The following is a 17,730-nucleotide window of genomic DNA, read 5'->3' on the forward strand; positions in this document are numbered from 1 at the left end:
CAGAACATATATACGTATCAACAATAAGTTTACAGAAACTTTGCTGTGATCTTGTGATTTTGTTTATAGTCATTTTTTTTTAAAAAACAAAATAAAATCTGTTTTATTTCCCCATTTAAATTCTCTGTTTCTTCTTCCACTTGCTGTGCCTGCTGGTGTTAAAGGATTAATGGAGTCCAAGGGTATTTATCCAAGATAATCTGTTCTACTGACAAACTTTCAATCAGAAGAGATTCCTTCCCATTTCATTAAATCAAAGTCTTCTCTGTTGTGCTTTGATTGAAGAAAGACATAACAAGATAATAGCCTGAGGCCGCCTGATTTATTTAGGCTCACAGACATGAAAGGAATGGGCTGCTGAGGCTCAGAAACATGGCTCCGAAGGGTCGTCAATGCGATAGAATTCATACTCGCATGTTTCAGGATTAACAACAGCTTTGCAGCCTGGAGAACTTGCAGTACCGCCATATCTAAAACAAAAAACAGGAATTAAGTATAAAGGACCTACTTGGGATTTGCAGTGTGAAACAGACTTTTCTCTGTGATACCTCTAGAAGATACCAGTCACAGACACGGAAAATAAATATTTAGGAACAAAGATCACCAGACCACGGCCACACAGCCCGGAAAACCCACCATAACCGACCTACTTGGAGTTCTTTCCCTCAACTCAAGCTTCCCATATCTTCCCTGCAAACATCCCTTCCAGGACAGTCCAGTTTAGTTGAAGACACTAGGGCTCAATGCTTGCTTTGAGGCCTCACTAATGAAATCGCCAAATGAATCTGTGGCGCCAGCTTCTGGACTTACATTCCCGCTGGCAGCATGTTAATGGAAAGAGGAAGCCTGCCAAGGAAGAGCTACTTGATCTCATTTGCCTTGACCTTTCCCTCTCTGCAAGGGAGGAGCTGTGCAGGTGACACTTCTGGGAAGCGATGTTCAAAATGAACCAGGACCAATTCTCAGCTCTGGCTTACCTTGAACAGCAGGACATTTCTCCACCCCTGCAACTGCATTCTAAGCAATTAGCTGAGTTCCATCTTGATCCAGAGGAGCACTGCTTCCATCCATAAAGATCAATGCAGTCAAATGGGAGGCATCATGCACCTACAGGAAGGAAAATCTGGATTTCATTTGCAGCAGTAACAAAACCAGTCCCAGGGACAAGAGCTCGATCTGCCTGGCGACTTTCCCTCATCTATCCTCAAAATCAACGGCGGCATGCAGAACTGCTTAGAAGATAGACCTTTTCCTGGCAAGTTAATGGGAAAGTTTTGCATCCGTCGAGCCAGTGAGCCAGCATGAACAACAGATAAAACTGTGAATTAGCTGGAAAGCAAAATGGGGAAGCATCTACCTCTGAGGCAACCTCCTTAAAATCCATCCACAGAGGTATCTAGGGAAATGGAGCCGAGGGGACAAAATCTGGATTTTGCAGGGGCCTCACCCATGGTATACCTCCCTCACAAATGACAAACAGTTTTGCTACACCAGGTCGTTTCAAAGTCACCATAATGATAGAACATGCCCAACTCTGAAATCTAAGACACATGAAAGCTGGGCCATGCCGCACAGCAAAAAAAATAAATTTGTTTTAGAAAACGTTTTCAAAAGATGCTTTCAAAATTTTATTACTACTGCTGTGAAAGAATATAGTGTATCGGTCCACTCCCAATTGGGGGACACAGCAACACTTTCAATGTTGTTTAAACTGGGGACCCCAGGTACTCACTTTAAAGTGGATTTAAAAGGAGAGTCTGGGGTCCCTAGTTTAAACAAGTGATGCTGCAATCCACCCCAAACATCATCACTTTCAATGGTGTTTTAAAACTAGGTAGATTCTCCTTTTTTAAATCCACTGAAAGGGAGAATCTGAGGTCCCAGTTTGAACAACATTGAAAGTGCTGTTTTGGGTGGTTCTCCTGAAACAAGCATCACTTTCAATGTTTATTTAAACTGGGGACCTCAAATTCTCCACTAAATCCGTACCGAAGGGGTGGATTTAAAGGAATCTGGGAAATAAGGGGTACCTGCTGTCAGAGGGTGCAATTCTGATAAGCTAGCAGCACCAAGGTACAAGGATATCTTTGGGGAGACTCTCCTGATGATTACCAACCAGGTTTGAGGTGAAATTTGGTTCAGGAATCAGTCATGGACCCTCAAAGGTGTAGCCCCCATCTCCTATTAGCTCCCATTGGAAACAATGGGGGATGGAGGCACCCCCTAGGCCTGTGGTTGCGGGCAGCAATGGGTTCTGACCTCAGCTGGCCACCCCATCCAGCTGTTTGGTGCAGAACGCAGCCCTTGTGGCATCTTTGTTTTCCCACCTGATCTGCCAGCCTGTCTGTGCCTTTCTTCCCTTCCACTTTTGATTCCCTTCCACTGGCAGATGCCATTTTAGGTGGACTGTCTGCCCACCCACCCACCACGTTGCGAAGTTTGTTAAACATGTTCTGTGGTTTTCGAAGCACATATTTTTTCCTCTGCCATCTGTCCTTTCCGCCATGTCCAACTTTGGAGTACAGAAATACATTCATACTTGGCTCAAATTACAGTCTCAAGTCCCTCCCCCCCTTTTAAAAATGTTTAAAATATGAAGTTCTGTAGCATCATAGCAAAGCATCCATGGCGGGGCAATTGTGAAGGGGGCAATTCTCATGGTCATGGTGTACTCGTTATTATTCAGTATCATTATGTCAGAAGAATAGAACATACATTTTAGAACATGGAAAGGTGGAGGGAATTTTTTAGCATTGTTACAGTACTGTATTGTAGTGGAGGAAAAGGAGACTGGCTTAATGTCGGATCTGTTGTACAAAGTCATCTCCTATAGGAAGGCTTCTCTCATCTGAGGGTAGAACAATTAGCAGCTAGGCTTTAATGCAGGTTGTTGAGTCATTTTCTGCAGTAATTGCTTTAGAAGAGTAAGGTGTGGGTAGAAATATGAAATATTCAGAGATGCATGTGATATCACATCAACTATGTAGGAGAGTCTGCACATGTGTGGCAGGTCCTACTGCTTGCTGGATTACGATCTGGAGACTAAAACTCCTACAATCCACTGAAGCCACCAAAGAGTCCAGATTTAGAGCAGGAAGGAGCCAGCTGGACTCTCCATTACCCTGCCCAAAACTGGAAATCCAGAGTTCTTTTGCGGAAAGCACCGGCACTTAAAGTGGTATAGCACTGATATTAAAACATGATAGTAGAGTCAGTGGGGCAGAACCATTTTTCAAACATTTTCGAAGCACAGTATTACTTCTTTGCCCAAATTAGTAGGTTGTGTGATTAATATTACCATTTATAAACTCTAATTTGGCTGGTCTGGTGAAACAGTATGTGTGGCACAATGCCAAGGTGAGGGCATAAGGGCTGAGGCTCAGGAGGACTTTCTAAAAGAGAAGTAAAAGGAATTAACAGCCAACTTGATATAAACTTTAGATTTATTTATTTTTTGCTTAAACAGACCTTATGACATTTTAAAATAGAAAGTATATTATTAGTTCAGTTACATTTTTTAAAACCAGAGCTACAAAGGTATGGTTAATTTGCCATGACAAATGAAACAATACATTTTAGGACATCCCCCATAAAAAAGATAATTGCTCGGTACAATCTATATATATAAAAATCTATCAGTTCGTTTTTCTGCTGACAGGTAATCTCCCCCAAACCCCACTGGACCGATTGGCACAATTTTCCTGCTTGTCGCATTCCGCGATAAGCCAGGTTTTTATACTGTTTCCACACCTCCTGTTGTGTACTATCCACAACTCTGCCAGTGTGTGTGAACCTGCACATCTGCTGGCAGTTGGAACCCACAGTTCTGTCCTGCAACAGCATCACTGGCGATCAGCAACACTCCCCTCTGGCCTACAGAGACCAACCATACCTTCCTTAGGAAACCACTGCCTTATGGAGTGACAGGGATGGGGCGAACCATCTGCACATGGCCCAGCCACCCTATTTGGAAGGGAAAGGGAAGGTGAGGAGGAATCCTGGGGTTCTAACTGGACCACAGCTCACAGAATTTTGGAGCACAGCATGGCTCAGCACTCCCAGGTAACAAACACAGATAATTTATACAAGGGAAGGGCCCGAAAGGGACAGGATCTAAGCCCACCTGGACATGGCCCACCCACTATGAGAGGAAGGAACATTACGGAGAGGACCTGCAGGGTTGCCAGCCACAAGGGAATGGGAGGAGGGAGGACTGCCTTTTCTGCCTTTGATGTTGTGCACAATTACATGTTTAGACCAGTTTCGCTTCCCACTTTTCTTCCCTTTTCCACTTCCTGGGCACTCACAACAGCCTACGTGGCTGCACTGGGCCCACTTCGTTCTTCAGGAAAACACAAGCTCTGAAACTATTGGTTGTGAGAATTCTAACATCAAGTGATTGAAATGAGTCTTCAGCTGCTTATTGGATTAGCTACTTTATTGTTACAATGCATATTCCAATGGCTCCGATGATTCAACAACAATAAAAATCCTGCCCATAGATGACAGCTTGAGACTGGTAGAATTATCCAAGACCAACTGTCCAAATCGCAAAGAGTGTATATCTTTATTATATGATGATGATAAGTGTGAGTGTTGTCTTAGCTTTTCTCAGCCCTAAGAGGTCTCATGACACAAACTCTTCCTTCCTCTCTGACAGACTCCTTATGAGTAAGTGGGACTGAGAAATTCTAGAGAACTGTGACCTTAAAGGTCACCAGTAGATTTTTATGTGTAAAAGTGGAAAAACAAACCCAGTTCTCTAAAATTAGAGATCTGCCACTTATGTGGAGGTGAGTGAGGTCAAACTCAGTTCCCAGATTACAGAATCCCACATCTTAGCGTTATATCTTGAATGGCAGCCTGTAGATATTATCTGAAAACCTGCTCTTTATTTATAAAGTAGTCTTATTTTGATGTTCTGTTCTCACTGCTATATAAGTGGCAGGGAGAACAGAATGGGGGCTGGACCCCCAAAGAGGGAATGTGTTGCTATTTTTTTAAAATACATCTCTGTGTAATTCTTCACAGCCATTCCCATACAGTGAATACTGAAGGAAGTGGAGAAAATAATTTAAGGAGGGAGAAGTGTCCTAAATTGAAATCTTTAAACAGTCCATGTTTCATTTGATTATGGGACCCCAAAAGTCAAAGATCACAGAGGATTGTACTGGCTTTTCCAGTATTTTTTATCCCATCTAAAAATTTTTTTCAAAGTTGGAAGCAGTGGAGCTCATAAAACTCTGCTTACCATCCTGTCTCTTTCTACATATGCTCTCAGTAAGGTCTTCCCCGGTGAGAAATAAACCCTGACAGCCAAGGAGAAGCTGAGTGCCCGTGTATGCAAACCTACTACCCATATTTATAGTAGTGAGATAGGGGAGAGGTTTCACTGAGACAAATCACCTCTCATGATTCACCAACTTGCCCTGGTCCAGCTAATTGGTGAACAAATATTGAGAAAATCATTTGGTTCCTGATTAACTAGATGTTTCTTTGTCCAGAGATAACAGTTCCAGTTTGCAGAGTTTAACCACATTCAGAAGTGCCTATCTTCAAGAGTACACCAAGAAGTTGATGGACATTATTTTCTGGAATTTCTCCTCATATGGGACCTTGAACAAGAGTAAACAGTTATCTTATTTGGATAATCAAACAAGCTTGCAAATCTGAGTAAATCAAAATAGATAAAAGTATTGCTGAGTTCTATGTTTGTAGCACTCCTAAGTTAATTCTCAGGCACTCAAATTTAATTCAGATCCATGGTTACAATACATAAGAGAAAGGAGGATTAAGCCCTCCCCTTCTGTACGTGTTCTTGTGTCCCGAAATGTCCCAGGGGCTGTTCTTTGCTTACCTCAACTAAGACTAAGTGAGCTTTCTCATCTGTTTAGCCCTGGGCTGAGAATCTTTCCTGGGACATTTCGTTGAAGCTGCATGATCCCAATCAGACCGAGTCTCCTGTGTGCACCTTAGAACACATCCTAGCCTGAGGAATATCATCTGAGGTTGGTTTGTGCATTCCTATGCCCTCAAATTGTTTTCATGTTATGATGTGTTGATGTTTATATAGTTTTATGGTATTGTTTTTTACTTTTAGCATTGAACAGGTATCTAGGAGGCAGAATATCAGATTTTCTAACTGAAGAGATAGAGCATGCATTTCAAGATATCTGTATTAATAGACAAGACTGAGTAATTCTCATTATCTATCTATCTATCTATCTATCTATCTATCTAATATGTATCTGTCTATCTATCCTATCTATCTATCCTATCTATCTATCCTTTATCCTCTATCTATCTATCTATCTATCTATCTGTCTATCTATCTATCTATCCTTTTCTATCTATATCTATCTATATAATTGGGAATATATGTATGGAAACCTTGAATTTCCTCCTAAACATCCAGGAATCATATGTTAGTTGAATTGAACTATCACTGCTGTTTCCCCTAGAAACCTTAGGCTTTGGTAACTGAAGAATTAGTGTCATGGTTATATTGGTATTAATAAATCATTGACAATTTATTGTGTTATTTAATTGAGTCTTCTGTGAAATGTTTTGGCCTTAGAACTTTTCACTATAAGAAAGAAACTCTAGTAGATAATTTTTCATTTAGAGTTAAAATTTGTACGTGGTTTGTAAACACAAAGAAGAATCCACAGAAAAAACAAAAGAATTTATTTCCATAAGGGACTTCAGAGCCCTTTACAGGGGTGGGCACTATAGTAAGTTGAACTATAAATGAAATAAATCACGATTTAGTCTGCACCAAATATTAACACGACAAAAGATATTACCACTTGCTCTTTAACAACATATATAAAATTGGATCTTTAGAGTTGCTATTAGTAAAAGTCACACTTTCCTCTATTGGATCTTATTTTAACAATCCCTAATTTTCAAAATTACTAATCATCAATTTATTTTTGGAAACACTGGTAGATAATGGTCTCTTCTGCACAACACAAATAAAACATCTTGATGACGTTAAAAGAAGCATTTTAGGGAGGAAGTATGCACAGCTTGCACCACAAGGCGATCCTCAGGGGCGTTTTACATTTCTCCTGTTAACTGAGGCTTTTGACAATGCTAAACTAGTGGTCTTTTACTAAGACAGGTTTAAAAGGCGTTTAGTTCACAAGCTGCGTGAAGAGATCAGGAAAAAATGTTTTCCTGTTCTCACTTTTCTCAGTCTCTCTACAGCTCCGCTGACGTTTTCTACTGCTGCTCCAGGGATATTCCATGCTGTTTGCTATTTCTAAGGGTTGTTTTCTTTGCTTGCGTTACAGCTGGCTGCTATTTCAGCTTGAGGAAAGGGGAGGGAGGGAGGAGGAGTTTGGGTTTTATCCCATCCTTCTCTCCTGTAAAGGAGCTCAAGGTGGCTTACAAGTTCCCTTTCCTTCCTCTCACCTCCACAGGTGTCTGGCTGTGAGGAGAGGAAGAGAAAAAAGGCTTTAACAGATGGGAGCTGAAGGTTTCAAGAACTGTGACTTCAGCTCAAGGTCATCCAGCGGGAATGTAGAGTCTTGGAAACACATCTGGTTCACCAAGATAAACCTCTACACTCAGGTGGGAGGCGGAAATCAAACCAGTTCTCAGTTAAGAATCCTGCTCTGACCATACACCATGCTGGCTAAAATACAAACCGGTTTCCCCTGCATTGACACACACATGTTGTTTTTTTCCTCAATTTTTGTTGTTGTTTTCAATGACATGCCTTCAAAGCTACAAAGATATGAGAATTGGCAGCGATTCTCATATTGTGTCTTCATATCTTCAAACACAGACACAGACACACACACACACACACACAATGGTGCTGCATCTCAGAATTCTGTGGAACTGAGTCCTCATGATTAAGCACCATCCAGTTGACTTCAGAAAGTTTGCATAAGGTGGCGCGGTAGAAACAAAGGCTAGAAGTCAATGTTTTTTTGTCAACTGGAATTGCCAAATCTGCATTCTCCCCCAGTCCTAGGACTGCCAGGGACCAGAAAAAAATTCCAGATAAACTGGCTCCCCCACCCCTTTTGGAAACAACCTCCAAACAAGCAGAGGGGCAAGAATGCAAAGAGGAACTCAGAATCTCTATTGCCTGCATTTGTCCTCAGCCATATATTTGTTTTAGGTTGTACACTTCAGTTGGAGTCAATTATGCTTCAGTAGAGGTGGCTTTTTTTAAAAGCAGAGGAGTTTAAAGGGTTGAGCAGATTTGTGGAGGGATAGGACCATCAATGGCTACTAGCCTTGATGGCTAAAAAGAACATCTATAACTTCAAAGGGAGTATACCTCTGAAACATGAATTGCAGGGAGGCAACATCAGATTCTTAGTATCAAGGGTCATTGTGTGAAACTGGATGTTGAACTAGATGGGCCCTTTCACCTAGTCTCATCGAGCAGAGTTCATGTTTTGGTCTGTGCATCTTCCGGGGTCCACCCAAAACCTCTAGGCCATGTACCCAGCCTGTACTTTGTGATCATCAGACACTACTACAAAAGGTTTTCCATATCTAGATTTAGGAGTCTCTACCTTAGGGTTATCAACTCTAGGTTAGAAGATATCTAGAAATATTGAGGTGGAATCAGGGGAGGGAGGGTTTGGGAAGAGGAGAACAGGACCACAGTGAGGGAGTATAATTCCATGGCAGCGACGCCCTCAAAGCAACAATTTTTCAGAGGAACAGAGGGAGCTCCAAAGTCCAGCCCACTGGAGATGAGATATAATTCTTCACACCCACCTAGAGCCACCAACAGCCCGACTCTACTGCAGATGCCACCTTGATGTCCAACAGCTGGCAGTCAAGAACCCCACACCAATGGGTGTTGAAGTTGGAAAGAATTCTTGGAATCCTACCTCATCAGACTGAAGCTGAAAATAGAGACTTTGTATATTGGCTATGTTAGGAGAGCCCTTGGAAGAAGGTCTTACAAACAGTCATTACCTCTTGCAGCACAATATGCATAATGTATTGTGAAGGCTTTCCGGCCCGGATTCAACTGAGTGTGCTGGGTTTCAGGTTGTGTGGCTGTGAGTCTGGTAGATCTTGTTCCTAACGTTTGCCATCTGTGGCTGTCTTCAAAGGTGTATCCTGAGAGAGAAGTCCTGTTACACACTGTGTCCGAGTGAGGGAATGTTTGAGTGGGGTATATATTGTGCATGTCCCAGGGTAGGGAGGCCAATGTGTAAGTGTTGGGTGGAACTTGCTATGAAAAGGTGTGATTGAGTGCATTGTATTGAAGGTGGGGTTATCAGTCCATTTACATTTATAGTCACATTTGCATTCCCTTCAGCAGCAGCAGCAGCATTGTGAATACCATGATCTGTCTGGAGTAAGATCCTATTCCATGATTTCAATTTGCATAGAACAATATGCACAGTTCAAGCCTCACCTTTTAGAACACAGTTATTACTTCCCACCCCTTTTCAGCTGAAGTTTCCCTGTTTATTGACCTAATTAAAATTCTTCTTTCTCTTAAATGTTTGTTACTGTTGGAACCCTACCCCCCTACTCCATCTGATAATAGAAGGTAGTAGAAATGCTTTCAGTACTATCCCCAAAGCTTGCCTGCAGAGGGATGCTACTAATTGATATTACAGAATTAGGCACATATTCACTGCATCCGAGCAAGAAGGCTGTAATTCTGGCAATAAGCCTCTCCACATACATTAGGCCACAGGTGTCAAACTCGCAGCCCTCCAGATGTCATGAACTACAGTTCCCATCATCCCCTGCCAGCATGATGCTGGCAGGGGATGATGTGTCCTAAGGGCTCTTTCGGATTCCCCTGGAAGGCTTAGCCAGTTAATCCTGATACTCGTGGAATTAGGCAAGAACAAAGGAGGATGCCCCTTGTAGTCGGAAAAGCTGAAAGGATACCTTGTCAGCCTTTGGTGCTTCTAATTTGTCCTCATTTATGCTGGAACAGACTCATACAGCTAGCCCTCTAACTCATAGTCAAAACTGGATTGTAATGCCCCTGCCATAGTGGTACCCATTGGCAGGCAGCCCACCATGGGCTCAACTTACCTGGCCGTGGTTCCCATCCAAGATCCCAGAACAAAAGGGGGTTACTTCAGAATCTGGCAGGTTTGAAGGCAATTCCTTTCGAGATTGGAAAACTTGAGAGGCAAATGTTTTTCTCACTGGGTCTCGGTCATAGGGGAAATGGGGAGCTGGTGATTCTCATGTGCAGACTTGGCTGACTGCCAGCCTAACTAATCAGACAGCCTCTGCTGGAAACCGAGACATCGTGAATGTTCTCCAAGGCCTGAACTTTTCTCCCCGTTCCCCCCACCCTCATGTTTTGAGTTACTTTCCAGAGATGGGGAGATGGGAGGGTTGACAGGGCTGGATTCACTGCAACAAAGACCACAGGAGGGACTTCAGCCCTTGACACTGTTCTGTATGTTTGAAATGAAGCTCTGATTCAAATGTCCTCTATGGTTGACCCTCCCTATTTGAGTGAACACTTCATTCCATATGAACCTCCCTGTCCCATGGAAACGGGCTCTGTGTTGCTTTCTTTGGAAGTCAGATTAGCAGCTGGGTCTTTTCTTGGTAAAAGATACAAAGGATGTGGGCAATGTGTATAACCAGAATACAGAATAGAACACTATGCCAACTGGCGACAAATATAAATTACAAAAGAGGATTAAAGTGCATCTGCAATTTTAATAAGCGACTGGTGCTCTTATGTAAACATTATTAGACATACATAACACTTATAAAGATACATAATATGTTAGGGCTTCTGAGTAAAAAGACCCAGTGCTAAGAGAATTAATCAGCACACACCGAAAGTCAGAGCCTCAATAAATTGTTAGACAAAATAAAGACAGAGAGTCTGAGAGAACTTTGAGAGATAAGCTATCAGAAAGTTCAAGATAATGAATTTATGTTGAGTGAGAGTATTAGTTGAGTATTACCTTAGAGTATTAGTTGCCTCAGTGATTTTATGTTATTTTGAAAAATATTTTGCTTGAAACCTTGACGTTACCTATCAGTTATAAATAAAATCTTACTTTGAAGAAACATTGGAATCCTACCCTATTTTCCTTTGGGCCACTTTAAACTCAGAACTGGGGAGAGGACCACGTAGTAGGCCATCCACTTTACCTTATAAGCTCATACACACTACCAAAAGGGAGATAACAGTTTTTATATATTTGGTGGCAGCTACCATATAGGGAAGAATTAGGGGAACAAATATTAGTTGGCCCTTATTATGTATTTATTTATAAAGGAAAAAAGGGTGGACATTGCTTTGGTGACTGCGGGTGGGTCATCACAAAGACAATTTAAATATATGTTTTCAAATGAGACCACCATGTTCAGTGTCTATTTCACAGTACTGAGGGGGTTGGAACATGCTCAGATCTGAGAAGCCATGTGGGTTTTGGTGCGTTAATTTAATCAGGAACAGCCAATGTTTGAGAGATGCCAGCCTAGAGAAAATGTGCTCTAGGCTCCAAATCAGCTGGGATGTTGGGTGTCCCATTAATGGCAATTCCAATCGTTTTATTCCTCTCTTTAAATAGGAAGGATAGGCAGACCCAAATGCTCCTCAGGCCACCAGTGTCTGCTGTGTATAGGGAAGATGGAACCACTGGGAGACGTATTCACAGAACTTTTAGCATCACATCAGGTTTGGTTCTAGCAGCTTTTGTTGATTATATTCTAAGTCATGCCAAACTTAAGGAAATGCTTTTTCTTTGCATAGCCACAGAAAAATAACTTAACATTGGTGCATTTGAAAATGATGCTTTTGTAACGTTCATTCCAGAACACTGCATGAATGCCTTTTTTGGATTAAACCCAAAAGCTCACCATGCACAACCTGATGGGAAGTTATCCTGTAGTAGTGTATAGTGATATTTCCCCCTGGCACCTGTTCGCTGAGCTTGGGAACTTTCCTGTGGACTGTGTCCAATGAAGGTAAAGTGTTTGCCAGGATTAAGATCTTGTTCTTGATTACTTCTATTCCCCCACCCCAGCTCCCACTGAGTATTTTCTTTCCTGGCTTATTTGAAAAAAATGAATTTTTTAAAAAATTGCAGAAAAATCAGGGAATGGAACCAAGCCAATTTCTAACCTGTCAGTCTGTTGAACACAAATACAAGTGCAAACACTGCCATCCAGTGGTCAAAGAAATGCTCAGAAAAGAAAACTAGTTCATGTCATCTTGCCGAAACAATACACAGAGTTTATGTTCAATTTTGAATGCTAAATTATGGAAAGCACCAGATATACCAAATGGAAAAGATTGGCTCTCTAAAATGTTAAGCTTCTTGAATATTGATAAATTATCGACAATTATGAGACAACAGATTTTAGAGATATTTGAGAGAAATTGGAAACCTTTAATTGATTATTTCCAGTTAGAATATAAATGTATGAAATATGATTTGTGATCTTTGACAAATGAATAAACATAAAATTGTATAATATTATATATTATGTAAATAGTGACTATATATAGATTTTTTTACTATATTTTCTTCTCTTCTTCCCTTTGTTTCCTCTCAGATCATAATGGCTAGTTTATATATAGATAACCAAGAGGACATTTTCTTTGACACAACACTGGATTAAGTAATAAACGTAATGGATTATTTAAACACTGTGACAATCTGTAGGTTAGAATCATTGTAATTATAATTTAAAATGATATATAATTAATAATTTGAGATGCACCAAAGCAACTGAGATACTAGATTATGTATCCTAAGTTTTACTAGCTGGAAGTCTGTTTTTGTTTTTTGTTTTTTGTTTGTTTGTTTGCTTTTCTTTAACACATTATGTATACATATTTCCTTCCCCCTCTCCTTTATGTTTTTGTTTATGTAAACACAATTTGTTACTGTATTTTTTTGTATTTATATATATAATTTCTTTCGTTTATTGTATATTATGATTAAATTCAATAAAGCAAAATTCTAAAAAAAATATTCAATTTTGATTAGGCTTCAATACACAGTGGAGTTTGTGTGCATGGAATTTGAGATGTGGCTTGCCCATGGTAATGTGCAAAAAGGTGTGTTTGCAATGAGTGTCACATTAAAACCCAGTCTTCTGCAGAAAACAGACATCCCAAATATCTTTTTCATTCAAACCAGAGCTCATTTAGGGCTGTAATAGGAGCTCTTATTCCTAGCACATAATTCAGGATAACCTGTGAAATTCTGGAGAAAATTGCTATATCTGGGAAAGTGATAAAAATGAGCATTGATTCTTTCCTATACAAGCTGTGTGAATTTTCTCAAGAAGAGTTCACACTTCTGAAAAAAAAAATCAAGGCATTCTGTAACTCAATATCAAGGCATTCAGAAAGACTGGCCTTTCACAGAAGGTGATATAGATATGCAAAGATTTACCTTATGGTCTCTGTGATAATTGATACACATGAACTTTGGAGTAGTGATAAGGTGAATGACTTGACTGTGGGCAAGTATTTTCATATACATCTGATGTTTGTGTTATCTATCACAGACATATCTGGTTTGGGACATGGACAAAGTTTTCAATACAGAAATCAAAGATTCCATATTTAAAGCAGAAGAAAGGATGTATTTTATCTCTCTGTCTCTTCAGTGTGTAAGTGCAGAACACATAAGGAAGCTGTTGGAGTGAAAACTGTGCAGCAGGAATATTAACAATTTGAGATATGGCAAGCGATGCCTCATTATCAGCAGAAAATAGCAAAAACTTGAAACAGCTATTGGTGAAAGTTAAAGCAGAAAGTACCAAAGCAGGACTATAGCTAGCTGACCATCCAGATGACAAATAGTAATGACTACTGGGGAATTACTCAACTTTAAGGCTGACAATGAGGAAATGAACATTGTTCAATGCTTTCTATTCCTTAGCTTCATTATCAACCAAAAGGGAGACTGCAATCAAGAAATCGGAAGAAGGTGCATGACCCCATTTAAAGTGGGGCTGAATCCACCATTCTGGAGATAATATAAGCATAATGCCCCCAGAGACTCCCAGAAGCTAGGTTTTGGCACCTTTTCTCTTGTAGTATCCTGCATGCTGAAGCCACTGTGAGTTGTACTGTGTTACACAGAGGCACCATCTAAGCATCCTGAGAAGTCTCCACTGGCTGGCTCAGCACTGTTCAGGTGACCCAGGGACCAATGCTGCTCCCTATAAATCTTTGCCCCAAGCTTGCCCTTCAGTTTGTGTGACTGATCTCCTGAAAGCCTGTCCTGATGGCGTGAGAGTTACTATCTCATAGGATGTGGGAGATGGCCAAGTGACCAGCTTGAATACACATGCATACAGGTGCACCCAAACAGTGCTGGTCTCTTTACCTCCTAGCTGTTCCTTTGAGAACCTGCCTTTTGCTCTCTGTTAGCAATTGGCTAGAATCTGGGGAAATGGGGACATGGGGGGGCACCATCAGGCAATGCTGAGGGATAATGACTGGGAGGAATCTGGAAGGGACATCAGTCTGCTCTAGGCATCAGTAGAAACTATACGGTAAAACCATAGCATCCTGGAATTCCTGGAACAGACATAATTTCCAGGCTTTCTTGACAGTGAGTTTTCTCCCCTCCCACTGGCTACTAGAGCAATGGTGGGAAACAGGAGCCAGGAGCAGGAGGTAACCTTGTCTCATGTAGAAGTAGGTATGAGTTTCAGAAGATGCTATTGAGAGGGTGGGTTAGCTGACATTTCCTCAAAATTCAACATGCTGGTTTGAGGATGAGCTGCCAAACAGTGGAGTCTCAGAACCAAAGCCCAAAATCCAGCCACCTCATACCACTTGTTTAACCTGGTTGATGGCTATGGTTGCCAACCTACAGGTGAGGCTTGAAGTTCTCACAGAATTTGTCTCCAAATGACATAGTTCAGTCCTCATATCAGAAGCAGCGATTTCACAGGGCGGAGTCTGTGGTATCACATCCCAACTGTGCTCCCCTCTCTCCCCAAACTCTGTCCTCCCTGGACACCACAAACTCCAGGAATTTCCAAAGCCAGAATTCACAATCCCAGCTGAGAGCTTGCTCCCCTCTGATCCTGGTGCCCTACTCCTGTTAACAGTGCGGATCCCTTGTGAGCCCTGCCTGTCTTCGAAATGCTTTGACCACATGACATCTGTCAGATGGCACTCACAGTGATCATTATTTGGGATCTATTCATAAATGAACAATGGGTTTCTTGAGGGGCTGAGAGAAAACTGCGGCTCCATTGGGATATCGCAACAAACTTTGAATTACAAAGGTTTTATTCAACTGTGCACTTTCCTGTTTAATTAAGCTCCAATTTGCAGTGATGTCCAAATACAGCCGCCCCTTGTTTTTAATGTCAGCAGGAACATAATCAGGTCCTCCAGGGAAATGCTAATAGCTGTACTTCCACATACCATTAGGATTGTACCACATAGTATTTGAGAACCCACGCAATGTGGCTCTGTACATAAACACCAATCAGGGCAGGCACTACATAGCGGGATCAGCAGGTAACTTCTAGATGGATGGGGCTGCATGTCTGGCAGGCATGTATGTGCTGACTCACACATTTCTCACCCCCTCCTGCCTGTGCTGGATGCAGCCCTGCCTTGTCCTGCTCAAATGGACGTGCACGTTATCAGCGATCATGGTGGCAGGTCACCCAACATTGCTGTTTTCCCCTGAATGCTTCCAAAGTTCAGAGTTCATGTAATTCTGTATTGACGAGGGCTTTTGTGGCAGGAATCAACTGGTTGTTATGGGTTTTCTGGGCTGTGCGACTGTGGTCTGGTAGTTTTTGCTCCTAATGTTTTGCCTGCATCTGTGCCTGGCATCTTTAGAGGGATGTTACTGTAAGATGCTTCTCTCTGTGGCAGTGTGGAATGATTGCCTGGTGGGATGTCTATTTTGTCCATCTCACAGGTGGGAGGGGAGGGGAACCACATTTCTAAAAACACTTGATAGCACTAGGAAAAGTGTCGGTAGGCGCCATGGTGCTCACTTGCCCGATATAGATGCTGGTGGTGCTAAAGCTCTCTCAGCTACCATTACTCAAATTGATGGCACTCTCAGTAGTTTGCATGAATTGATTGCAGAGGTGTAGCTCCAGGGGGAGGTGTGACACACTGGGTGCACGCCCCTGTGGGGGTGTGGCGAGGGCGTTCTGGGGGCTTTCCAGGGTGGGACAGGGCTGGAGGATGCACAACTGCAGTGGGTGCTTTTCCCCCTTGCTACACCTCTGATTGATTGCCTTGTGGGTATGGAGAACTTCCTAATGTGGGAGTGACGCTGGCGGCATGGGTGGCTATCATTCTAACATTATGGGGAAAGGAATCTTTCCCCCCCCCCCCTCTAGTAATCCCATTCCAAATGCTCTCCCTTTTCACATATACTGGCCACCTGTTCCCCACAAGGGAAAGACTTCAGCTGTTTCAACTTTTCTTCACAGGGAAGGGATTCCAGCTTGTTTTCTTCGCCCTTTCCTTCCCTCACAGTTCTTTCTAAAGACTTTTAAGTTCATTTCTTGCTTTTAGTAAGACTTTGGATGATTCTGAATGCAGGGTGACAATTTGACAAGCGTTAGGCAGACCAACTGCAGTGATCCACCAGAGGGCAGATGCCCCATACAAGTGCATAAGTCAAAAGGGTAAGAGGTGGTTGCATTGGCCTCTGAATTCTCTCATATACTTTTAAAACATTGCAACCATACAGAGCAAGAACCCATTTTTTTTAAAAAAAACAGGACGTTAGGTGGTTGGGATACAGAAACAAGAGGGTTTAACCAATTAAGAGCCCCCAAATAATTGTAAGGATTGAGTAGGAAATTCCACATCAATATGAACAAATAGCATAAGACCACTGTGTTCTGGAAATAAATGAATGGCTTCCTATTTATTTCGTCCTTGTTTTCATTGTAGCAGTATTGCCTCAAACCTGAGGAGTACAATAAGGAATTGTGTTTAACTGTATAATGTAAGTCACCAGCCCCAAGCAGAGTGGTAAACTGCAGTCAAAAGTTCTGCTCACAACCTGAGTTTGATCCCAGCAGGAGTTGGTTACAGGTAGTCAGTTCAAGGCTGACTCAGCCTTCCATCCTTCCGAGGTCAGTAAAATGAGTACCCAGCTGAGGAGGGCAGGGGCAAACCATTCCGTTAACACAGTCTGCCAAGTAGATATTGTGATGCAATGTCACCCCTCCGGTCAGTAGGGACCCAGTGCTTGCACAGCGAACTACCTTTACCTTTTAAGGCAATATTGACATCAAAAGATGTGCGCCTGAGCCCCCTAACTAAATCACAATCATGGTAATTAATAAGAAATGAAGAAAGCTTATTACACACCCTCCCAAGGGCTATATTTATCCAATCCAAATAAATCACTCACCATAGGATTCTTGTAGTTTCAGAACACTCAGAGGTCTTACAAGTTTATGGCATGCTGGCTTTAGGGGGTAATTATGCATGGCTCATAGCACATACCTCTGACTCTAATTTCCCCTCTCCACGAGAAGTAGCTTGGGACTCAAACCAAATTCTGCTTCTTGCCTATTTTCTCCCTGCCCCTCAAATGCAATCAATGTTCTACTCAGTCTCTGTCAGACCTGATGAAGGTTTTCTTTCCTTTTTAATTGACAAAGTTCCACATAACCGTTCCGCACAACTGCTCGAAACCCAAGCATGCAGGAAGTTCTACCCAGTGAGTTTCATGCCTTACCACAAAAGACCAGTTTTATGCCTTACCACTAGGACCACTAAGTTTACTA

The 17,730-nt window shown here is 41.9% G+C and overlaps 1 protein-coding gene across 1 annotated transcript; it reads right to left on the minus strand.

The window, feature by feature from the left end:
- Positions 1-343: 343 nt before the first annotated feature.
- LOC125441511 lies at positions 344-12,146 on the minus strand. Its single transcript, XM_048512120.1, has 6 exons — positions 12,104-12,146; positions 10,039-10,193; positions 3,299-3,392; positions 2,328-2,512; positions 978-1,057; positions 344-470 (listed from the first exon to the last, which is right to left on the minus strand). Exons 1-6 carry the CDS (start codon positions 12,144-12,146, stop codon positions 365-367), a joined length of 663 nt encoding a protein of 220 aa, XP_048368077.1. The 3' UTR covers positions 344-364.
- Between the last annotated feature and the right edge of the window lie 5,584 nt (positions 12,147-17,730).

This window comes from Sphaerodactylus townsendi, linkage group LG12 (assembly GCF_021028975.2).
Source record: "Sphaerodactylus townsendi isolate TG3544 linkage group LG12, MPM_Stown_v2.3, whole genome shotgun sequence".
Taxonomy (NCBI): domain Eukaryota; kingdom Metazoa; phylum Chordata; class Lepidosauria; order Squamata; family Sphaerodactylidae; genus Sphaerodactylus; species Sphaerodactylus townsendi.

Excerpts from the sequence above, each read along its gene's own strand:
- LOC125441511 (XM_048512120.1), bottom strand. The coding sequence starts at position 12,146 with ATGGCAGTGTTTGCACTTGTATTTGTGTTCAACAGACTGACAG. Across the intron at positions 3,393-10,038 it reads TGGATGGGAACCACGGCCAG|AAAGTCCTCCTGAGCCTCAG; the intron begins GTAAGTTGAGCC and ends CTTCTCTTTTAG. Across the intron at positions 471-977 it reads GAAATGTCCTGCTGTTCAAG|ATATGGCGGTACTGCAAGTT; the intron begins GTAAGCCAGAGC and ends TTTTTGTTTTAG.